We start from the raw sequence: 26,605 nt of genomic DNA on the forward strand, positions 1-26,605 counted from the left end.
TTGGAGGGTGTGCCAATTGCAAAGCTGCGCTTATTTCTTAGTCCCCAAGATGCCTGACAGATGCCTTATGCTAATTGTATAAGGGATGATAAGGGATATAGTTCTCTAGATTAAATCTTTTGTGAATAAACGACTTATGCACCAGCCTGTGTACCTGTATACTAAAACAGAATTCACTGCAGCAAAAGAAAAGATCAAAGCAGTGTGTCATTAATGAAACTTGAAAGCCTCTGTGTATTCACGGCCTGTGCGCTAATTCATTTGTCTGTAAGTGCTTCACTTTTAGATTAATTGTAGAGAATTGACAAGAAGCTAATCAGAATGCAAGTGAGGGTTTTGACTTACAGGAGGTTAAGGCTTTTTCCTATGGTATTTGCTCACAATAGATAGAAAGATTAAATAAATGAGCGCAGAGGATTGAGGATAAACAGAGGTGAAATAAAGTCCTGTCAGGGTAAAACCTTTGACAACACACAAGTATATGTACACAATATATACATGTGATATGTCGTTTAAGATGTCAAAATGTTATGTGAAGGATTACATTACAAACACAAGTATCATAACGTGTCTTCCCTATCATCCAGCACGCTGAAAATGCACTGAGCTACAATGGCAATAAAAAGACAAATATGGACTAATTTTAGGTTTTGCTTTTGTAAAGCCAATCACTACATCAGCATGGCCTGTTTTCATCTCCCACAGCTCAACCGTAGCATTTAATACTTTAACATTTAAATCTTTCACAATATGAAACATTCGTACCAAGTGAAAATAGCGCCTTCCGTAGTGTTCCGAAAACAAGAATAAATAAAGGCTCAGCTGAAAAGAGTTGTCACTACCGCCCATTCTATTAGTATTAAATCTCTGCAATGCCTAAGTAATTACTTTCCATGGATTAGTTTTGTGGACTATAGTAATACCATAACGTGTCTTATGTTCACGTCAAATATCATTAAAGGAAATTTCCACTAAGCAAATATAATGGACTTAATAAACCATTACCTTCTTTAATCTTGTATTTACCAGACAGATGGATGCTACAGGTAAGATAAACTCAAACAAAAAGATTTTTCTATTGTGTAACTGGCATAATTTCTTTACCTGAAACCATATTTTAATGTCCCTTTTCCTTTTGTACCCTTCGAGGTCAAACCTTTTCAAGTCTGTTTGAAATCTTCTGGAAAAATCTTTATCAGCGTGTATCTGTCCTTGCCAGAAGAGCAGAAGATTGAGTGTCAGACCTCGATGCCTTTGCTGGCCAGAATAAGCCATTCAACTCAGTTTTATTTTGCCATATTTCTTCACTGTGTCCAGCAATTCCAGTGCCACACAAGCCCATTCTTCAAACATGCTTATGCAGTACATTACATAATCTTTCAACACACTTTGACAAAACTCCCAACAAATAATTAAAGGACACCTTTCACTTCAGACACCCTTTAACAGAGAGAACACAGGAAAACTTGTTTATTTTCATGCAGCAGTTTATGTTTTTAAAACTGTTTTGAGGAATGGCCAGCTAATTAACTAATGAACTTTGGACTTACTGAGGTGAGATTAAAGGCAGAAAAGATGTCTGCTAAAACAGAGTTAGATATATTGCCTTCTGTTTTACGCATCCATCTCTAATAAGCAAATATGATCTAGAAGGAGCAAATAGCGGTGGTGTTGCTAAGAGCTTCCAAGTTGGGATACTATGACCCAGAATGAGTTGAGAGAGAATCCTCTGTGGATACACACCGCTTATTTTATCTGAACTGTTGATCTTTTCAGCATTAAGGAACAAATTATTGTTTATTATTGTTTTATTGTAGAAATGCTGGTTATATTGTGTAATTATTTACAGCATTATAGGTTTTCTTGAGTGGCTTTTAAAGTCCTAGAGACCATCTTTCAATGGAATACCAACAGTCACAATCATCTATATTTGGCCTACCAAGTCATGTTTTGCTTGACAAGTACTGTTGTACTTTCCAACAAGGGTACTTGATGGAGAAATCCGTGTTGCCAAGTACAACAGTAAGACGTTTCTTGTAGTTGGTCAACACATCTAAGTGTTGATTTTGGCCTACAACTTCTTACAGAAACTCTCTAAATCCTTTACATTTCTTGGCTCTTGATTGACAACTCAAAGTTTCAGCTGCCTCCACAGATCTTCTGTAGGACTGAGGTCTGGAGATTCCATAACCTCAATGCGCTTCTTCTATAGCCAGTCTTGTTTATCCACTTTGTTGCCTTGGTGGTATGTTTTGGGTCATTGCCATGTTGAAAGACCCATCCAGGATGCATGGATTTTGAGGAAAAAAGGGGTTCTTGTCCATGATTTTTTAGTTCAAGGGCTCATCTATTGGCTGCTCAATGTGGTAAAGTAATTGTGTTGCCTTAGCAGAAAAACAACCCAAAGCATAATGCTTGCACCTCTGTGCTTGACTGTGGAGATGGTGTTCTTTGTCAACCGTCACCTTCTCACCAAGCTTCTTGCTGATGATCTTGTAGCCTATTCCAGCCTTGTGCAGGTCCACAATCTTCTCCGTATTAGAGCTCTTTGGTCATGCCCATGGTGGTGGAGCGGATGGAATGGATGCAATGTATACTTTAGGCATGCTTCATATTTATAACAAGATGAAATCAGGAGTATCTGTATTGTCAATATAATGTCATGTCCACTCTGTGGGAGCCAGAATTCTGGCTGGGTATGGGATCAAATATTTATTTCACTCAATGACATGCAAATCAATTTTTGTAGTTTTATTAATGTGCTTTTTTTTTTGGGATTTTTGGGTGATATTCTGTCTACCTTCATTAAAATAAAACACCTATGAAAATTAGAGATTGTTTTTTTCTTTCTAAGTGCACTTAGAAAGAAAAAAACAAACTTAAAATTCAGCAGGGGCTCAATTAATTATTTCCCTCACTACTAGTGTACTTTTTTTTCATTTGCTTCAGATTAAGGGTGTCAGGAAATGCTTTTCTTTTTATGGATCATTATCTCTATGCAGCATTTGTTTTTCCTCTTGGTGTTTGACTACAACACTTTGTTGTTGCATCCATTATTGAAAAACAAAACAAAACAAGAGTCAATAACACAGCCTACCTGGTGGACGAACACCTGTGCACCTCGAGGGCTCATGAGCAACACGGCCCTCCGTAAAGTGTCCCGGTACCGGTTGAGTTCCTCAGTGCGCATCGTGTTGAAGAGGTCAGTAAATACCCGACTAACGTTCCGGTCCACCCTCTGCAAGGAAACGTCTAGACCCAGCCGAGACGCCTGGTCCATAAAGGTTTGCAAACCTCGGATATCTGATGGTAGACAAAAGATGGTATGAAAATATGATATGGGTGAAAATGCAAAAACACAAACAAAAAGAGAGAAAGAAAAAACACTTAGAGAGTTGCTGTCTTATGTGGTGCTATATTCGAGGAACATTTAATCACAAGCTGCACTTTCAACCTCTGCACACACAGAGTATATTCTCAGGCTTCATTCCAAAAGGCTTAAAGGCAGGTTTCTTTCTTTGCTCCTGATCTAAAGCGTGACAAAACACAACAAGCACTCCTGTCTGTCTGTTTCGTGGGGTTTACAGGATATGAAACTGCAGGCAGGTGTTGTGGTCCCCAGAGATCTTTGTGTGTGTCTATGTTCGCTATAAAGGAAAGCACTTTAAAATGCCTGCATTGCACATACAAATCAGAGGTGATGTGCAGCAGTGAGTTCACAATAAGCACACCAATCCCAGCAGTCACAGGGGGGAGCAGCTGCCCAGCATGTGCCAAGTCATGCTGCATTGTTAAAGAGAGGTTGGACGAAATCGCTGGGGCCAGACCTCTTTCTGTGTCCAGTGTGTGTCTGTGTGCGTGCATGATTAGGTTCCTACTGTTGCATCAGTGAAGGTTTGATGAGTCATCGAGTGGTCTAGTGCTTTAGTACTCAGAATGGACAAAATACAGGGGCATATGCACAAATGTAAATGAGGCTGAAGAAATTCACAGCTTACACATCTATGCACAGAACCCATTGTACCCATTTTTGTTTATATTTTTGCTACTGAGGGCCAAAATCAGAAATTAGGCCAACCCCCCCCCCCCAAAAAAACAAAAAAAGAAAATCTAGCCTGAGCACAGATGCAACATCTTAGTATATCGACCCTGTTTCTCAGTCTATATCTTAAGGCAAACTGCAGCAGAAATATGTACCAAATGAGACAAATCATAAGAATTAGATGGAAAGTTTTTTTTCCTGAAATTGCTGCAGTGAAGTCTATTTTGAGGGTTAACATAAATAATCACAGTTGCTCGTGGATTCTCCTCAGAATGTTCAAAGGGCAGAACAAAAGAGGAAATTAAATCATTCATCATTTTGAGGCATCCCTAAACTTACAGAGAAGCATTCTTTGAAAACTCTTTCACTTGCAACCGCACACTTTCTTTTTTTTGTCTCATTTTCTTTGCATACAAACCTAATCATGGTTTCACAACTCGACCCTTACAATTCATTTGGCTACATGAAGTAATTAGATATCTCTAAATGCAATACCCAGCTGCAGTAACTGACTAACACTGACTTTAACTTTGCATTCACTGCATGTGTTGCTGATGAGACAATCAGCAATTATGGATAATTCCAGGTAATAATAATAATAATAATGGATTGCATTTATATACCGCTTTTCAGGACCCCTCAAAGCGCTTTACAATACCACTATTCATTCACTCTCACATTCACAGACTGGTGAAGGCAAGCTACAGTTGCAGCCACAGCTGCCCTGGGGCAGACTGACAGAGACGAGGCTGCCATATCGCGCCATCGGCCCCTCTGGCCATCACCAGGTGAAGTGTCTTGCCCAAGGACACAACGACCGAGACTGTCTGAGCCGGGGTTCGAACCGGCAACCTTCCGATTACCCAACTCTTGAGCCACGATCACCCGGGAATGGTTGCTTTTATTCTATCAGTGAGTTCCTCAATTTTATGAGAACCTGCACCTCTGATATTGCTGACAAGACCAAAACATATTTGTAATTGACCACCATTGTGCACCAATATCTACCTTTGCTGGACAGGTTTGCATCTGAAAACTGTCAAATTGACACAGGAAGGCTGTAAATTACACATTTCATCCAACAAGGATCTTGTCATATGCAGTTAAACATATATTTTGTTTTGTGTAGTGGTATAATTACAGTGTGAGACCAAGAGAAAGAGGAGGGCAGATAGTCATATTTTAACCCCTGATTAGCCACCACCACTCGTTATTATTCCATGTACTGTGTTTTAGACAGACGGTATATATTATAGTTATTATTTTACTGTTAGAAGATGTTTCATAAGTGGCGTCACATTTATCATCAGTACATTGTTTGGGAAAACGAACCAAAATACAGGCTAATGATAGAATTTGTGCTGTAAGATTACCTATATTGATTTAAAATGAATAGTAATACTTTGATGCTAAGCCCCTGCTTAAATGTATCTACTCGCAAAAGCGATCAGATCTCTAACAGAGGCCTCTAACTGAAATATGCTACAAAGAGAGTATAAATGGGTAGAATTTCTCTAAACTGAAGTGACTCGATAAGGAGACAAATTATTATGGATGCTTTTTATTAGTCATTCAAAGAGCTTTGTCAACTCTACTGACTTGAGATTTCTGAGATGTGGGGAATATTTTGTATCATAATCCAGTTTCAAGTTCTAAAAGAGAGTCTGAACAAAAATGTATTTTTTGCATCAATGAATGAGATGGAATTCTGCAGATCTTTAATCAACAAACGCCATAATAACGCAATGCAGATTTCATCAATACCACAAAAGATCTGGAGGAACTGGTCAACACTCCATAACAGGAAGATAAACTGTTGTCTGAAAACTTGCAACATGCTGTAACAAAACAAAACAAAAAACAAAAAAAAGGTTTATAATCCCATGAAGAGCAAAGGGAAAGCTACCATGCGATAACTATTCTATGAACTGATAGAAAAATTGGACTTCAAAGTCAACATTCAAACCCATAGCAAATGTTTCCACGGGGAAACCGTGTCAGCCATGGATAGGGCAGCAGAAAAGAGGATTAACGTGGAATTAAAGGTCTGATTTTTGGACATGTTTACCCAAGTGTAATTTCTGAACACAAATCTGCAACTGAAAGTTTTAGATATCAAAACTTGACCCTTGCACAGACTCCCTTTATCAGTCTCCACTCCACTCCCCCCCCATTTTTACTCTGGAAACTTACCAACTACTCTTGTTTTCTGTCTGGCCCTCACATATCTTTTTTAATAATGGTATGAATCTTTTTTTTAGAGCGGTTGGAAAAGATAGATTGAGAGAGACTAAGAAAGACCCCATGAAAATGCTCTAACATTCATTTCAGCTCTAACTTACATTGAAACTAAAGCGGGACTCCCTTTTGGATTGAAGCAATGCTGAAATGAGCACATCATGATCAAAGGGCTCAGAGGTTTTTACTGAGCCGTCAAGCTGCGCTCCAATTCAAGCGGAAAAGCTTGAGAAATGGCTATGCTACCAGCTTATGTTTACTCAAAATTGAGATGAGTCTGTTTAAGTAATCAGTGTTATTCTTGCAACAATAACGTCAGTTAATTATATGCAATACAGATTTTTTTTTGCAAATTTGTAATGTTTCAGACACTGAGTGTTATGCACAGCAATTACAGCTACACAGAGAGAAAGGGAGCGAGGCAGAAAGGGAGAGAGAGAGAATGGGACATTCTCTTCACATTCTTCTTCATGGGTCTATATTTAAGTGCTTTAAGCTGAATTTGTCTTTATTCATTCTCTGACTGAAAAGATATATTTTCTATGATATCCATATGCCATATCTATACAGCAGTAAATCTGTTAATCATGGTTTCATTCTGAAGCACTGCCCATCCATCCCTTTATCCAATTCAAGGTTGTGGAGGGGCTGGAGCTCATCCCAGTTGATAATGGGTAAGAAGCGGGATACACCCTCGATGGGATAGATAGGTCTATCATAGGGCTAAAATAGAGAAACAGACAGATATTCACTTTCCCATTCACACCTACAGCCAGTTTAAAATCATCAGTTAACCTACTGTAATATGGATGACTTTGGACTGTGGGAGGAAGGTCTGAGGTGGCCAGAAGGTTTGAACTAAGGCAACAGTGTAACCTTTTGCACCGCCATACCACCCACTTACCACTGTGCACTGCGTCTGATAGCAGTTAAATCTAAGCAAGTTCTGAAAAAAGGGCATAGATTCCTTTAAAAAACAACATTTAGTCCTATTTTCTCTGAATAACATAAGCATGTGCATTGAAAGGTTTGTTTGTTGCTGTAAGAAGACAGTGATCAGTACATGATCAGTACAATTATTAATGGGACATCTTGGAAACTATAATAATAAAAACAATCCTACACAATTTAATGAACTGGGCTGCAGACTAAACATACCTGCTGAATCTCTATGGATTTGTGATGCAAATCTTTCATATAAATCTGTTTTTGTATTTTCTGTTTTAATTTGATATTTACTTTTAAGCTTATTTAATGTTTGGTTCTGATATATTTGCCCTTTTATTGTGCACTTTCTGAAAACCCCTGTTTGCTGTCATTCTTTGTATGAGTAAGAACATGTTGCATCACTTTGTTTTGATAGAAAAAAAAAAGGAATGGAAGCACAATCATTAATACAGTTCTAATATGAAGAGTCTGGTCTAAATAGGAAGTGGAGGGGGAGGACTGAAATGGACTTACAGCCTTGGAATGATTATTACCTCAGCCCGGACTCTGTGAATGGACTCAAATACTGAACAGTGAGTGCATTTCTGGCTTACATCACCATCACATGTGTCTAAGAGTGATACAATCAATCACCCTACATGCATTTTGCTTTTGGGATTATACAGCTTTGTGTACTTAGAACGGAGAAAGATCAAAATGCAACAACTGGAATAATAACACAGAATAGCAAGCCTTGATAAATAAAAAGTGAAAAATCAGTATTTGCACAATATACAAGGATTAAATTAGTTTTTGTTTTTTTTGTCAGAGGCCCAACTTATTATTATCCCGAACTTTAACTTAGTGGCTAAACAAATGATGATTATCAATTAATAACTGGGAAAATAAAGCATATTTTTAAGGAAAATATTAATGTCTGACCATGTATGATTTCTTTTGTCGATGTCAGTTAGAAATCAGCAGCTGCTATTTATACGAATAACTGAGAAATAACCACAAATAATGTTTTTACATTTTCTGCTCCCTATGTTTTTCTTCTGTTTTTTATTATTGGTACTTTGGGAGCTTTAAACATGTAAAAGTATTCCTTTACTGGTATGTACTGTCACTGGACACCTCTGTAGTTACACCATGCTAGTGTTGGACTGGACTGTCTTTTGCTTTCAGAACTGCCTTAATTCTTCATGTCATAGATTCAGCAAGGTACTGGAAATACTCTTAATACTCTATCTATCTATGCATGTCAAGTTCTGGCTCTACTATTAAAATGTTACCACAGAAACTGAGACACATAAGGCCAGGCAACATTTCTCCAATCGTCTTTTGTCCAGTTTTGGAGCTTGTACAAACTGTAGCCCCAGTTTTAGTTTTGTTGCAGACACGAAGGACATCTGATGTGTTCATCTCCTGCTGCAGTCCATCTGTTGACATGTTGTGTGTTCAGAGATGCTCTTCTGCGTACTTTGGTTGTAACAAGTGTTTATTTGATTTATTGTTGCCATCCAATCACCTTCTCCCAGTCTGCCATTCTCCTCTGACCTCTGGCATCAGAAAGGTATTTACATCTATAGAACTGCTGATCACTGGTTATTCTCTCTTTTTGGACCATTCTCAGCAAACTCTAGAGATTGCCCTGTGGGAATATCCAATTAAATTAAATGAACAGTTTCTGACATACTCTGACCACCCTGCCTGACACTAACAAGCACGACATGTTCAGAGTATCTCTTTCTTTCTTCCCCTACTGATGTTAAACATGTCTACACGTCTCAACGGAGTTGCTGCGAAGTGATTGACTTCTTTGTATTAATGAGAAGCTGAGCAGGTAAACCTTATGAAATGACCAGTAAGCGCGTATACACTCTATTGTCTATTATTATTTAAATATTCTCTGTATTATCTTCTATTACTTTTCCACTTTAATTTATTTTTTAAATCCCTCTCTACTCTTATTAGAGCCAATAAATGGAGGTCATATGTACTTTTACTCCCTGTGAAATTAGCTGTTATGTTAGCTGGCAGTGTTAAAGACCTTGTGGTGTAAATGTAGTATTAATAGAGATGAAATCAGGCAACACAATAAGACATGCATTAAAAAAGGACATGACGTAGAAGTCTTCCATACGTTTCCTATGATGTGCTGCAGGCTTGCTGAAAACTCCACGGGAAATACCCTTTGTGTTTGTCTATGTCCAGACTCTCTCTGTGTTATAAATGCATGTTTTACATAGGAACCACCCCCTACTTGGGACCAAAAGCAGCCTAATCAATCTTACACCTAATACCAGGCTAATTCGCTCCTTCTTTAACAGCGATATGGTCACCACAGGGAGGACAGAGACAGATGTAGCTGCTCCACAGTCATTACTAAGTGCAGGTAACTCTGACAGACCTGCCAAGGAGCATCCTGAAAAATCAACCCTTCTTTTAGATTTCCTATAATCTTGACTCAGTTGTCTATTATGCTCTTCTTGTTATAATAAAAGGACAAGATAATTTCTAAGAAGCTTTTATTTGCAGATAGTCTTCCCACTGTTCTTCCACCCACACAGAATCAATACCTGGCTTCCTTTAGGATACACTCAGTTATGAGTAGCTATTGTGTAAAACACACCCTAAATGGCATACACAGAGGCATACACATAACACATCACAAACCTTTAAAATGATACTTAAGGTTTAGAAAAATCTCTTTCCCCCCATGAAAGGCTTAAGCAGAGTTATTTTTGTAGCATTTTCTGGCCTTTTGGAACCTTTTTATTTTACAACTCATCCCAAGAAAGACATGAATATGAGTACAAATGCTGAAATGTTTCACTTAAATCCACAAATTTAAACCTTGTAGTGCCATTACAAAAACGTGCCTAAACCTTCAGTAACTCTGGAAATCATATATGCCATGATTGTTACAAAACTACAGTCAAATAAGGTGAAGACATTTGACTTTAAGCCAAAAATGACGGCATCACAAATGAGGTAGTTCTCCTTTCCCTCATTTTTAAGTCCTTATTCATGGTAGTGCTAGGGCAGGACCAGAAAATTCAGCTAGACAGATATTCATTAGTTGGATTGGATTGCATTTTGAGATTTAGATATTCAATTTTTAGATTCTTAGAAATGTAATTTCAGCTTGAGTGTCCCTCTAAAAGAAGCATTCCTGACCAAGTGCAGGCTCACCTCCGTTCACCTCAGCTTTGCCAAATTAGTGATCTTGCTGTTAGATTTAGTGATTTTCTTTTTAAAAGAACAAATGCATTGACTTCTTGGCTAAACTGTTGTCAGTACTGTGCCACAAGTGTGAGGTTTTCCCCTTTCTCACACTACTCTGTGGATCTACTCTGTTGCACAAGTGGCAGAACCTGTGACGTCTGCACACGCACAGTGTTGTTCTCATGATTTGTTACTGAGATAAAAGGTGTGCAGCGTGTGAGAGGGGCAAAAAAGAAATGCAAAAATGCAATCTATTGCTACTCTTTCTCTCATTAAAAGTGGTCACTAAACGTAAAATAATGGAACAACCATGATCTTTATTTTATGTTCATGGCCATTTTGTCAAAGGTGTGGCAGATATAAAATCAGCAAACCTGATGATGATGTCAAAGTCTTGAATATTTGCTGTTAATGACTGTCCTCTTAATACTTGTAATGCAAGTGTAAGTCAGCTTCCTCTCTCTCTCTCTCACACACACACACATAGACACACACTCTCGCACAATATTAATCCAATTTGTGTTTGAGCAGTAAAAAGCTACCATTTAGTAATCACATCTTTTAAGTAGCTTATTGAGCAGGTGTGTGGTAGGTAGGCATGTTAAGCTAGATTATCACCTAAGCATAGCATGATTGACTTATTCAGTTTTTTGCTTTCTGCTTAATGGTGTCTAAAAATAAACAGGTATGTTTACAATGGAAAATTTAAAGTCAGGGCAGAAATTCAACCCATAACTGCAAATTTAGTGAAAAAGAAAGCTACCTTCAGCTGCTCCTTTATTCACAAGAGGACACCACAGCAGTTAGCACCCCATGTTTTCATTTGGAAATGTGTTTTACGTGGGATGCTCCAAATAACCCCAAAGGGACTTGTAATCCTTCCTAGTTTTAAACTGGGAAGCTTTTGCTTGTTACGTGAATGTGTAAACCACTAGACTACTGAGACACATAACTTTAGTTAAATTAATATATAAACGCAGACAAAAGTCAGCAGGGGCAGTCATCTTTGTATGAAAGTTTCATTTTGAATGTAGTCGGTTTGAAAAGAACGCACAAAAGGCTGCACAGTCCTTGATGGCAAAGTCTCGCTTTGCTATCAAAAAGTTTGTTTTTCAGTGAAAGAGATTAATTTTCATGGCCTTTACATGAACTGGATCTGTTTGGCCCTTCACACAAAAAAAAAAAGAAAAGAAAAAAAGCTGAAGTATCAGATACCCTTCAGTATTGTCAGAGAGCATGACTTAAATCAGCAAAAGTAGGGCAGGCTGAAAGAAACAAAACAGCATAAGATATAAGAACTGCTCCTGAATGAAAAACACAAAAATTAGACTAAAGAAAGAAGAAAAAGAAAAAAAACAACAAGAGCAAAGCTGAAAGGATCTTTTGGGTAGCAATAAGCTGTTATAGGATTAAAATATAATTTTGCTTTCTTCTATTTATCTGACGGCACAAAAGCCAAAACCACAAGGATGTTTCACAGTTGTAAAACAGTGTTGTCCAGCTTCTCTTAGAGCTATAGAAGTATAAGCAGGTTATCTCTGTTATTTGTGAAAGAAATTATGGAATATGGTCTCTCAGAACTGAGAATCAAATTATATGTAGAAAATGTACAATGACAAATGTAACCAGAAGAGGTGAAGCTGTAGAAGTTGTTTACATAATGTGCTTTTTATGCAACTGATGCATTGGTGGAGACTGGAATGAATTGGCTCCCCTGACACGCTTCATTACACTGAGCTATATATTTTACCCCTGAGGTCAGGGAAGCCACTTGTTTAAGCTGTAATAAAGCACAAATCTCACCCCGTACACTTCTAATGTAGAGTAAGGTGTTAGTCTCACAATTCAGGTGGCTGATACCCAGAAATCCTACCAGTGGCTGGACAAAGCTGGACTGAAAGACAGCACAGAGGCACTAATCATGGCAGCACAAGAACAAGCTCTGAGCACAAGATCCATAGAGGCTGGGGTCTATCACACCAGGCAAGACCCCAGGTGCAGGCTGTGTAAAGATGCCCCAGAGACAATCCAGCACATAACAGCAGGGTGTAAGATGCTAGCAGGCAAGGCATACATGGAACGCCATAACCAAGTGGCCGGTATAGTATACAGGAACATCTGTGCCGAGTATAACCTGGAAGTCCCGAGGTCAAAATGGGAGATGCCCCCAAGGGTGGTGGAGAATGACCGAGCTAAGATCCTGTGGGACTTCCAGATACAGACGGACAAAATGGTGGTGGCTAACCAACCGGACATAGTGGTGGTAGACAAACAGAAGAAGACGGCCGTAGTGATCGATGTAGCGGTTCCGAATGACAGCAATATCAGGAAGAAGGAACACGAGAAGCTGGAGAAATACCAAGGGCTCAGAGAAGATGTGGAGGGTGAAGGTGACGGTGGTCCCAGTGGTAATCGGAGCAATAGGTGCAGTGACTCCCAAGCTAGGCGAGTGGCTCCAGCAGATCCTGGGAACAACATCAGAGATCTCTGTCCAGAAAAGCGCAGTCCTGGGAACAGCTAAGATACTGTGCAGGACCCTCAAGCTCCCAGGCCTCTGGTAGAGGACCCGAGCTTGAAGGATTGACTGCCCACAGGGGTGAGCGGGGAATTTGTTTTATATATATACATATATATATATTCACACTGTTAAAAAGAGAGAAGCCAACACTGATAATGTGATCTGAGCTCCTGTGCTGTGAGGAGTTTCTATATTTCCTTTTTGCAGTTCCATCACTGATCTGACAGAATTTCACACTGCTGTCATGAAATGAAAGTGTTATGTAATACAGCCTGGTATAAGAGGCAAAAAAATATATAATAAATAAGATGAAATGTAGTTCCTTTACTAACAGCACTAACAACCATCTGTCACCTTGTAGTTCAACTCCAGGTTTATGCCTTTAATAACCTTTTCTATATCATTTAATAATAAAAATCATTTGATAACTCAGTCAAAGTTCAGAGAAAGTGTCTGACTTTTCTGCCTACAGAGAGTCTTTCAGAAAGTGAAACATTTTCAAACCTAAACATAAATCAGTATTTATCATGAGCATTTTAGTCCACTGGTTGAATCAAGTAAATGCAGTGGACCGGTGACGTCTAATTAAATGTTTTTAACTTTTTACTTTTCACTGCTTGCCCAGATTATGATTAGTTAAGCAAATTCAACTATCACTACATTGCACATTTCACACTGACTGCTTTTTGATTGGGATAAGGTACTGAGTAAATCAGCCAAATAAACATATGAACATGACTGAATATGGACACGAAGCAATATTATTAAAAAGTTTGTAGAATAGTTGATGTTCAAGTCTATTTAACCTTTTTTTCAGACCACAATGTATACATATATGTGTACGTATATATGTACATACATATATGTACACATATATGCATGTGTATATATATATATATATATATATATATATATATATATATACACACATATATTGTATATGTATATAAATGACGTTAATGCCATAACCACATTAACGCGGTAAATCTCCATTAGCAAGTTAGCGTAGATCACCCTGTGCGTGGGGGGAGGGCGGTTTTAACAATATTAACAATATTAATGTTAAAATCGCTAGTACATACATATATGTACACATATATCTGTACGTCACTTTAATTAAAAGATGTACTGGACAAAAGCACATTGCAGCTTAAGAAAATACATAGATGTAGACTCGATGTAGCTGTAAATACTCATAACACATCCTAAGGGCATAATAGTGTCACAGTGTCTTATTAACTTTAGAAATGGAAAAAGTGCTAATCAACAAGTTTAGCTGAAAGGGCTAAACTTTGATATTGGCTAAAATATACCTATGAAAACCAACCTCTCAGCATCCACTGTCAGTAGTTCTTGTTTTATTTGTCAATATTTTGATAATTTTATACGTTTTCTGGCTTCTTAATTTCATAAAAAATATCTTCTTTAATTTATTATTCTATTGGTACCAGTGCAAAAAGAGTATCCCAGAATTCCCACAGAAATGTAACTCAAATCAACATATGTAAGAACTCGACATTCACTGAAAGCCTAGACAGATTAACAGACAGCACTTTTCTTTGCAGACAGTTGTGTCAGTCACTGTTGCACTGCTTTAAAGCAGACACCACGGGTATTTGGACTGTTCTGTGATGAGGATCCTAATTAGCCGCTACATTCCTTAATTAAATGAGTTCAGAGCTAAATAGTGTAACACAAGCACACATGTCAGTGGTGCTGACTTTGTAGTGTCTAATTTAGCAGACTTAAAAAAGGCTACTTTGTTAGAACAGCTTCTTGATGAGCCAAGTCTTCTTCATGTGATATGCATACACATGTGATTTGCATGTGCAAAATTCTGAGTTATTTTGAATGTTCTGATTTTTATCCACCACACAACACCATGTGTGACGTGTCTGACTGGTCCTAAATGTTTTTCTGCAGCAGGAGAAAGAGACCAAGTAACCAGCCAGTGCTAAAAACCTATCTTTAGTGACTGGATGGACAGTGTCCTGCAACAGATGGCATGGCCTCCAAAGAGCCCTGATATGAACATCACTGAGTCAGTCCCAGATTACATGTAGAGACAGAAGCAACGGAGACAGCCTGAATCCACAAAAGGACTATGGAAAGTTTTCCAGGGTGTTTAGAACAACTTACTTGCAAAGTACAAAAAAAACAAATAAACCCAAACAAACTGTACTTAGGAGAATTTGCACTGTTTCAAAGAAAACCACAGGCAAGTAAGAATCTGATTGGGATTTTTCTTTCTGTTTACTTTTGTTTGCTTATCAACAGAAAAGCCAGCATGATATGTGGCACTACTTTTCTAACCATTGTCTCTTTCCTTTTAATGACAATAATTATTTGAACGCCGCTTTAGGTTACCTCTAACTAAATTTATAGTACATTATGCTGACTAGGATATGTGTTGTGAACAAGGACAAAATAAAGCCTTGACATTTCCCAAACTGCACATGAATCTATTAAAGTATGATGATTGGAATTGAGACACACAAAGAATGGCTTTGCTGGATAGAAAGACAGACAGTTAGTCAGAGATTTTAAGCTATCCACTCTATATAGCTAACAAAACACATGGCAGGCAGTCAAGCTCATTATAAAAAGGACAGTTAGCACTGGTTACCACAGATAGGCAGCGAGCCAGTGACAAAGAAAGATCTATAGCAAAACAGATGGTCAGACACATGCTGACCCCATGAGACAGACATATAGACGGCTAGTTAGTCAGATAGACAGCTAGTCAGAAAGAAAAGCAAGGCAGCTTGTCAAAATGATGCACAGACAGGTTTCCTTCTGTAGTGGACTTTCATTGATCCAACTCAATGCTGAGAGTGCATTTCTGCAAAGAGTAGCAATGACAGAAAGAAATCCAAGGACAGAGCTTTGTAAATGTAAGCCAACATGTCAAACACATGGAGGACTCTGCTAAAGTGACCAAGTTACAGTTGGGAACTTGCCTGGGGCCCCGGTATTCTGATGGCTTGCTTTACTATACACTATATCAACTTTAGCTCAGTTGTTTCCAGTACTGGAAAAATAAAACAGATTTATACTGCCTTCTGGACTCCACTCTTCCCAGAACTAAAAAGATTAGCCAGCAGAGACAAAGTCTCATCTGATGAATGGCAATGCAGCAAAAGGCTTTATATGCCCACTTCATTCTCCTACCCTTCCACTGCCTTGCCAATCACTCCTTGATCCACAGTGAATTGCCCAAATGTGGGTCACGAAAGGTCTGGTTCACAGGGAACTCATAGTGAAAATAATTAAACAGAAATGAAGAACATTTGAGAATATATAAAGTACTGTTGGGACACATCCTCACAGATGACTGCACCACAAATGAGCCAATTAAGCTCATACTTGTTTCTTCATGACAATACTGCTAAAACTGAATGCAGCAGTGAGATGTCGTTATTTTTTTTTCCCTCCTGAACTTTTGATTTATTTTTTAACAGCGGGAAGTACAGTATGTGATTGTGTGGGAGTGATGATGTTCCTTCGGCTTACTTCTCACTTGGTCTATTCTTTTAGGCACATGAATTCTCAGCGTTAATACGGCTTTACTGCAGCAGCAGCCTGATCTTCATCTCAGAAGATAGTTATAGGACATTTACATTTAAATGAAAGCGGTGAAACCATCTTACATACAAATGTCATGTTTATGAGATATATTTGTTGTTAAGGTGCTCTCGTTTTCCCAACTCACCGTAGTCGCTCTCGTAAAAGATGATGAACTTCTGCCAGTGCAGTTCAGAGACAAGAGTGAGCAGGACGTCGCTGATTCGAACAGGTGGCCGTGCAGCCAGTGTGTAGCTCTCTCCGTCTGGGCTCGGGTTGAGCTGACAGGCAGTACGGGGTGCGCCATCCCCATTTCTTTGAATGAAGAGGTGGGGGATGTGCATTGCATCTGTCAGAGACTGCAGGGCACTTGCAGCTGCACAGCCCGTAGATGTAACCAGCGCGAGGATCCCTTGGTTCATCAGCTCGCATGCTGGACAGAAGACAAAAAACAAAACAAAACAGACTTTGTGAATACGCAAAGAAAGAACACAGGAAGAAATTAAGGGCAAAGCACTGAGAAACATTTTATTGGGAAAATTAGATCAGAAGAAGAAAAGGAATAAGATATGAAAACATAATCAATTCCGACATGGATTTAATTTTAAAATAACATATTTTTTTCCACTTGGTCTTAAAAACAAAATAAGATGCTGTATCCTACTTAAGATTATTTCTGACCCTTAGTTGAGAAATGATCACTAAAAATTGGACGTTTGCCCTAAAGTTATAATATAATGTGTAGCTGAGAGATTCAGTGGAAGATGAGGTCGATGAGTGAGTGTATCTTCTAATCCTTGTCCACAGACAAAAAGGGAAAGCGCTTGCTAACGGAAACTGCTACTTGAAAACAGCAGAGAGCTACCTGAGACTGTGGGGTTCTTATCAAAACAGAAGAGGTGGCTAAGTGGGAAGAATCTGGCATGAATAAAAATCAGGAATATTTTAAGATGTAATGATGCCTCATGTGAGTCCCAGCTTGATATGGTCCTACATATCCTTCAATCTTTCTCTTGGTTTTATGTGTAATGGTGGTGAAAATCTGTAAACAAGCAGGGATTAGGACTGCAGACACATGCTTGTAATGTCTGTGGTGGTTTTAAAGTCCCTACATCTCTATTTACACGAGCAATTTTGGGGGGGGAATCTATTTTTGATCCTCTTAGGGAAGGTCACCACATCTAGCGGAACAAAATGACACATCTTTCAAAGATGAGGTACTCAATGAGATACTTTTATATCTTCAAATAACTGATTACATTTAACCCTTTAAAGTGTGAACCATGAAATTATTGGCAGAAAATTATATTTTTTTGAAAACTTAGTGCTTATTGAACCTTCTTACAGATAAAAAAATATTTATTTATTTTTATTATTATTAAATTATTGTTATATTTGCATCAAATTTGCTAAACCTGTGTAAATGTATTGCATTATGCTATTTTCACAAGCCCTAAGACTCATTCTGACCCCGTATCAGTTTCTCATCTTATATTCCTGTCATGTTTCTAAGATGAAAAAGTGTTAGCCCTTTAATGTTGACCTAACCCTTCCCCCGGAGTATGCTCCCGTTTTCCCTTTGGTTATGAGATGCAAAACACAGAAAAACACAATCACCACAAAAGAGAAAGTGATAGGAATACAAATGCAAAACAGCTTAAATGAAGAATATTGAATTTGCATTTAATTTCAAGCTCTATCTCTGTTATGTGCTGCATAATCATCTACTACAGGGATCGTCGAATTTTGCATGTGACATGGGACAGTCTATGACAAATGCTGCTTTTAAAATTCAACTCACTGTCTCTCGCACAGCAGGGCTTTTATAATTGCACAAACAGCTGAGCATAATGTACAAAACAGCAATTAAATGTTCTCTCACTGAATTTCATAATACTTCCTAATTATATGGTCTACTTCAGTGTCTACAGAATCTGGCACAAAGGAAAAATGATGCGGTCTAATACCAAATTATATCATTCAAACCCCTTCATGATAAGTACACAAACATATCATAAACATGAAAGTAAGATATGATATTAAAACCTTCGTGCAAAAGTGAAAAAAAGAGGAAGGTTTTTGTGATGAAAATAAATGAGAATAAGGGTCTGAGAAGAAGTGGTGAGGCGAGATGATACTGAATGGAGACATAGTGGGAGAGGACTGTGGATGTGTGTGAGAAAGTATGGCAGAAGAGCTGGACTATTAATGTGACAAATGGCGATTTCATCTGCTGACTGCATGCACATGACTACATTAGGGCACTCTAAATCACGACTAGAGGAAGTATGAGGAAACTAAGTAACATACTAAATAGGAGACTGAATGAAGGAATATCGGGCATCTCAGGTAGACGGGCATGCACTGTATTCGTGGTTGTAGTGGTTTAAGTAAAACAAGAAAAAAAGAATAAGAATAGAAATGCGAGAGAATTAGGAAAGGGGTGCGGGAGTAGTGGAGAGATTATATGTAGCTTTTTGTATGAATGCTCAGGGGAATTCAAGAAAATGTTCCTCAGGCCAGGAAGTGTCTTACAGTTTGTACATGAGTGGGAGAGACAGACAGACAGTCATACATGCAAGCCAAGGCGTGCAAAAGGGCATTTGGCAAATTTTCTGTAGGGCACCATGAAATACCTTTATGTTGCCCAAGTCATGTCAGCAGCAGTGATCAAATCTAGTACATGCTTCAACTTGGATACAACATCTAAATGTGTCTGTTGGCAACAACAATATGTATTGAACTACACACTGGAAACAGTCTGTTCCCAAGAGTTACCGATTCTCTTTTAACAAGTTTCACTCTCAGGTGCAGCCTACTCACTACAAACTTTACAGGGTTGGGAAGGGTGTAATATTGGCTTGAATTCCAGCTTCCTGTGCCATTAAGATACTTGTAATAGACCTGGATCCGTTTGTCCATTGACAGAACATATATGAATTCTAAGTTGAAATGATGAGTTTGGGACTGTCCATTTCAGATTTTGGTGAATACAGAAAAGAAGAAATGCATAGTTTGCACATTTCATTGATTACCAAGGGACAGCCATTTTTTAAAATGAAGGCAAGGGCAGGAAGTATAACATTCCAAAGGGTTTATGGGTAATAAAACACATTTCTGCGAGTATTAAGCAGTAGCATAATAAACTGCAGTATAAATAAACTACTGGTTGCACAAATGACTTTTCTAATGTAAGGCAGAACAGAAGGAAATTATAATAAAAAAAACCCCAAAAAGGAGCAAACATAACAAAAACTTTAGTATCTGGTATATTTTAACCTAATCTGAACACCTTTATTTTTATTTTAAGTGTGAGATTCAAAGCTCAAAAGCAGAGCTTTAGAAGGAAAGCACTGGCTGATTTTAGGATATCAGTGAAAGGTGAATCCCGAGGACTGAGTGACATGGAATTAAAATGAGAACCTTTCATTTTAATGTTTCACACTGTGTGCCTGAAATACAAGTACTGAGCCAGGTTAGAACCGGGAATTTTATTTTATCATCGCATCTGAGCAAACATAATCATCCCCAAAATGTTAAACGTGCAATTTATTAACTGATTATAAATCTGTATTTTGTGCTTCATGTATAGTGTAATTATTTACCTAATGTTCCATCAGCTGTCATGCAGTGAACTGGAATTGTCACCTTCATTTGTACTATAGGATCAGGACAGAGTCACCTCCCCTAACCTCTGTGTTTCAGGTGCTTTTAGCAGGCTGTGGCTAAAGTGTCTTCAGCCATTTTGGCTTCGTAATGGACACCCCAGGCCCATTATACAGCAGACAGCCAACTGACAGGAGGGAGGAGTACTCTATAGTCATTGGCAAGGATGATAATGGTGGAATAATGACTCTTAAATGTTCCCCCTGAAGTCGACAGAGGCCATCCTTCATTTCCTGCAAGCTATCTGACAACCAGAATCAGCATACAACAGCACTCTTATTCATGTGTCATATAAAAAACCTCACTTTTCCAGAATAACACATGCGAAATACTCTAAATTCACATAGTTGATTAACATTTACTTTAACTAATTGGAAGAATTTATAAACTACAAATTAAGGCACATGATGCTACAAAGTAATAGCTCAAATGGGGAAGCAGAAGTTACTGTATTTGGAAAGAGAGATTCAGTAATCTATCATGGCCACGGTGGAGAATTCGTCATTTTCTTCTATCAGTAACGATATGGTTGATCGATGGACAATGGATTCAGTAGGTGTATGAATTTTTAAACACTTTTAATCAAAGCTGCATATCTTTAAAAACTTGATAAACCTCTCATCACAATAAAATACATTCCTCCCTGATCAGCAAAAGCACATGGCATTTTTCTGCTCAAGTCCTCGCCTCATCCGACCAGTTCAGTTTTGTGCAGATGGGCCATGGAGCGAGAAAATGATCATCAAGACACCAGACTGAAAAAAGACACCACAATCTGTTTTCCCACGAAAAAGGGATGTCATCAGTGTCTCGCCCTCATTTTACCAATGTAATATGAAGGGATGAAACAAAACACCACACCACTGCCTTGGTGAATATTGCATAAATTGGGCCTGTCTCAGTGATTTCACAGCCTAAATAAGACAGTCTCATTTAGTTTGCTCTGACTCAGAGCCCCATCCTAGGATACAAAGGAGGGAATCAACACTGAGATAAATGCTGCGTGTTGTCAACACAACTCTTCCCTACAGTGACAGTGGTGTAACTCTGATCTAATTGAGACAGCTTGTAATACAAGATTCAGAATAAAATGCTTTATCTTCATTTATGCTGTGAGATTTTATATTAATCTGGGATTATTTGTCAGAGTATTAAGGTGCTACAATGCTTTTTGCTGTTTTGATAATAAGCGCACATCTATTTATTCTGAATATCAAAATCATGACATTTCAGTATTAACTTGAATGTAATTAAAACAGATTTTAATGAATTATTGATTTAACAAATTTTCCACAAAGAAAATACCACAGCTTGAATATTCTATTGAATATTCAAGCTTTAAATAATAATTTAAACCCACCATATGTTTACATTCAAACTTCTACTTGGAAATACAGTGGACTTCTTTTTATGTATTAGCTGGTGGATAATTTGCAAAAGCTTTAAAAGGTCCATATTGTGCACAGCTAAGAGGAGACGGGATGTTTTGTCTCATTTCTTATAAATGGGTCCTTCCACACTGCTTTTGGCAGCTTCCCACAACATAATAGGACTTCACCACACAGAAGGGACAAATGGGAGAGATCAGTATATGGCAGCTGGACCAAGACTCCATTCAACAAATAAATGTACGGCAACATTGCACCTGCAATAGGTATGAACCATTTCTAAATCAAGCTCTCTCCTTCACTCTCTCAATCTCATCTTGTGCTCTCTTTTGGGAAGATAAACATCCTTGGCCCTTTCCTAGTACCTGCTCTCATCTGTCAGACTACGATAAGGGTACATATACCCTGTCAATACTATTGATGCTAAGACTGCCCACGTCATCTAAACTGTGATGGAGTATTTCACTTCAGTAAATTATACCCTCCAGATAAGTGACAGACAGAATAGCAGAAATAAGCTTAGTACGGTGAAAACTGCTTATATTCAGAGGGTGGATTCAATAACAGAAAGACCTACAGCTCAGCAGAATGCAATGATAAATATTACCTTTGTGAATTTTGAACTTTAATGTACAATTCGTATTTGTCCACTGGGGCCAGGAAAACCTCACGATGTAATTCAATTCAATGCAATATCATTACAGCCTATTGCCTCAGAAATTAACTCAATAAATAACTCAGAGTCTCAACATACAAGTCATAGGCTTTACCAGACATTGCATTTATTGGAGTCTTTTGTATTAAAATTAGATTTCAGATAGGTGCTGGTGTTTGAAACACATTTAAGTGCATGTAGTCATCATTTCCTGTTAACCGTCTTCTGAAATCTCTCTTCTAATGCTGCCTAAAAAGCATTACAGTACATCTCCATGTCAGTGTGCCCACTTCTACATATGATGCATGCTATAAACGCTTGTTGGTTTTTATTCGTTTAATAGTTATACTTAAAATAAATGTTTCTACTAGAGCAAGAACTCAGAAGTCAATTGCTCTTTACTTTCTCAGCAAAGCCAATTGTTGCCATTACTTTGTGAATTTCTAATGGCTAAAATGCCTTTGCTGACTTGTAAATAATTCAGTGTGACAGTGGCAGTGTTGCAGTACAAACAATGACACATAGCTGGCATCTTTTAGAGTATTTTAAATCATGCTACACTAGTTCCTGTTAGTCCTATCAGGCACAATGTTTGACGCACATTCACTTTTCCAGACTGTGTGCATTAAAACCACCACAGCAATCGCGTTGCACCAACTACATGCACCATGCGTATACCGGCCTTAGAGCTCACAGAGAAACAGTGTGTTGCTTTGTTCTGTGCAAAATCTATAGACTATATGTAACAATCATTGTTGCATCTTCCAAAAGCATGCAAATGGAGTTAATGTTCTGAACTGAAGAAGCAGCAATCAATCACAAAATCTACATTTTGTTGAAAATCAGAATGGTTTGTGTGTTTAGAATGAGGCCCAGTGTGTACTTTAGTACTTTCATGTCTCATCCTCTGGGTTTCCGTGTTAAATATGCTTTTGAGAGCTGGATCTTATTATTTATGACATCAGAGCTGACAAAAGAAGATAGCTGCTGTGCCTTGTGAAATTTATGCTCGGGGATGTTTTTTGGCTGCTGGTACCCAGGAGATGTGAAAGGAAAAGAAATATAGTGTACTCTGCAGGCTGCGAGAAGAGCTTGACCTAAAGGAACCCACTCCCTGTACATTTTGTAAACAAGGTAAACAAACATATAGAAAAAACTTGAAGGCACACCCAATGTACATTTGTCAAAAACTGCTGAGTCATTGATTATTCGCCATTCTGACAGTGAAGCAGATGCCACCAGACAATGATAAAAACAACAACACCAGAATGTGATACAACTAGCTGCCATGCCTTATGGCATCAGTTTCAATTGTTGAGCAATCAGCAGTGACTTAACCCTTTTCCCTGAAGCAGTGAGCTTTTGATGTACTTCACAGAGCAGACATGTGTGTGGAGTCTGAGGCAGTAACATTAAAGACAGTGATTCTACTTCTAAGATTAACTTGATGTCTGTAAGAACAAGAGGACAAATGGCAATCTGGAACTGCATATATATTAATCCATTTAAATGAATTCCCACCACTCTTTGTTTCTTTGGTATCTCTTAAGTCCCTTATTTTTTTTCAGAGTGCTTTTGACTCTGTCACTTGTTCTCCCATCAGCACAGCCGCTGTAGCTTCCAGGGCTAATATGGTCAGTGTAATACACATAACAGTCTTTTACGTATGCAATGCCATGTGTGTGTGTGTGTGTGTATGTGCATGTTGTCTTTTTTTTCTCTCTTCTCTTTTTATGCTTGTCTGATTAGCCTTCTTGGAATTAACATGCGGCCATGCCTGTTGGGACAAGGTGCTTCATTGGCAGCAGCGTGCTGAATGTTGAATCAGGTGAATAGCAAACCTAGTTTTGATGTGGTAAACATGTGTTTGGGTTTTGTGATGATTGATTTGGATGGTGTTATCAAGAAAGATTGGCTAGCATTTTCAGAGGATAATCATGACTCATTCACCACAGGGATAGACTGAGTGGAATTAGGAAACATCTCACGCGCTCTCTTGGTAATGTGTCATTTGCTCTGATATCATCTCTTTCTTTGTCTCTCTCTGTTTGTACTTTTCTGGTCTCCTTTTCTTTCTCCCTGTCTGCAGATCTCTCTTAGCCTTTTTTCTTTTTCATCTGATCTCTGTGGGTTTGCTTCGCGTGTGCCCTGTTAATGTCACCCTGCACGTTGCTTATCACAACCTGCCCTTGTCTGTTCAAGCCCGTCTGCATCTCAAACAATACCTTAAACATGCAAGATAAATAATGAATTAGCATAAGTTCAATTAAGGATGCTATCTTTCTCTGTGCAACAGTAGCAGAATGTGAGACTCTCAGTCGGTGGATTAAAAAAACAAAACAAAAACATAGCTACATTAAAATGAGCAAACTTTAAATACGTACATAAATACAACTGTGGTCAAATAACTGGCAGCTCTTTAGGAACTAATAATAAAGTCGATCTGCAAAACAGATGATTGCATTAGACATTATAAATCGATTTTTTTTTTTTTAATTTTTCTTATGAAAAGCAAAGCCAAAAGGAAATTGCAGTGTAGAGACTGAACTTCAACCTTTTCTGCTCATCTTTTTATTTTCTCATCTCCCTGACTGGGATAACATGTGAGTTTATATGATAATAGTGTAGAGAGATTTGAGGGCTCCAGAGGACAACCCCTTTAACCCTCTCAAGGCAGGCGTTGCCGATTTGCAACAGTTAAAAACTAACAACCTGATTACCCCACATACATATTTTATGAGTTTGTTTTACTCAGAAGTACCACTGCAGGACTTGGTTGTGCATTAGCAACAAAAAGTTTAACTTGAGCCTGAGAGGGTTAAGTTCCCCATGGCATCTCACAGATACAAGTTTTTAAGCTCTTTTGGCAACTCGGAGTTCACTTTATAAGTCAACTTAATCTGTCTGCAGCAGCTAATGGTTCAGTAGCAATAGTGGAGCTGCTACAGTTAGATGTGGTTAGGCACATCTGTGGGTAGATATGAATCTCTATAGTCTGGAATGAATCCCAGCAAAATGTTGAAAAGGGGTAAAAGACAATTTTTCTCATTTGTTGTTGCCATTTATACTGTAAAGCTCCAGCTTCAAACTCACTCTATACACTCGCTGTTCATTTTTTAATGATCTTAATATGATGATTTAAAACAAAAGATAATGCCACCTACCTACTGTTCAAATCTTTGATTTGTGTTGGGAAGCCGATCAGATGAAAGATTCCATAAAATGAACTGACACCGTTTCTTTTAGACACGGGTTAAACTGAAAGGCTGCACTAAGGCCGAGCATAATTCATATAAGGATTATTTTGTGATTTATGCAAAACTGCTGTAGCAGACTCCAATAAGCTTAGATTACTCTAGAAAACCCAAATAGATTCCATTTAAGTCTTAAATGACAGCATGCTGTTAACACTGTTTTGTATTAAACCTGGTGCTTTCAATTATTAGCTTTCCTGGCATTATTACCTTTTTGTACTGGGATGCACGTAGCCCAAACATCCCATATGAATAGGGAGCAGAAGCATTTTGAGAGATGAAGATGTGTGCTTATGGTTTCCACATGTACTCTGCACAGTGTTTTGGCACAACTTACTAGCACAAGTTCAATGCTGTTGGGCACTGCCCTTCAGTACTTTTTCTGTGAAAAATAGCATCTTAGATCAATGCTGTGCGATACTGATCCAACTAGTTCTTGCACCATTTATGTTACATTTTCTCAGCAAAACTTTAAGTTTTAGGTTTCTTTTACTGTAAAGAAATATCCTTGATACCTTTTCCTATTCCGATTTACATTATATTCTCTCTTTCAGTGGCTTACACATTGCTAGTGTTGAAGTGTGTTAGCCTACCATCTCCACTAAAGCTCATGTTGGCACACAAGATCACAGCCACCTGTTCCCACAGCTTGAACAAAGCTGGACATGTGTTCATATGCAAGCCTGATGGCAGATAGGTGTTCACCTACTTTGCAAAGTAATTCACTGAAATCCACTCCCACCATTATCTAAGAACTGAGTCAGAGAGAGAAACAGCCTTCTTCCTACGTGTTAAATCAACTTGATGGGCTCATGATGTTGATTCATCCTGCTGAGCTGAGCAATACACAAATTAAATGTCAGGCAGTTAAAAGACAGAAAAACTGTGTAATTAAGTTTTGGCATTAGTATAGGATATTAAAATTCTTTTTTTATGCTAAAAAATTGAAGGCACGAATTTATTGTTCAGGGTTTTAACATGACACATCTAAATTAAAAAATGTAGTCGATCAATATGGCTGAAAGGGGCCACAATTGGGGTATGAGTGGTTGGTTGAAACACTGGCTGAACTCAGAGAGTGAACAGTACTTAACCACCTGTGGACTTGAGCCAAACCTCTGT

The 26,605-nt window shown here is 38.2% G+C and overlaps 1 protein-coding gene across 2 annotated transcripts in view; it reads right to left on the reverse strand.

Annotated features, from left to right (window-relative positions):
- grid1a (glutamate receptor, ionotropic, delta 1a) overlaps positions 1–26,605 on the reverse strand; it is a 259,552-nt gene that overhangs the window by 74,766 nt on the left and 158,181 nt on the right. For both annotated transcript variants that reach the window (XM_040001760.1, XM_040001761.1), the window contains exons 3-4: positions 16,669–16,953; positions 3,098–3,303 (exon numbers count right to left, since the gene is read on the reverse strand). In XM_040001760.1, coding sequence (XP_039857694.1) covers positions 3,098–3,303; positions 16,669–16,953 — 491 coding nt within the window. The remainder of the gene's footprint in view (positions 1–3,097; positions 3,304–16,668; positions 16,954–26,605) is intronic.

This window comes from Simochromis diagramma, unplaced genomic scaffold, assembly GCF_900408965.1.
Source record: "Simochromis diagramma unplaced genomic scaffold, fSimDia1.1 OVJJ01000421.1, whole genome shotgun sequence".
In the NCBI taxonomy this organism is placed as follows: Eukaryota; Metazoa; Chordata; class Actinopteri; order Cichliformes; family Cichlidae; genus Simochromis; species Simochromis diagramma.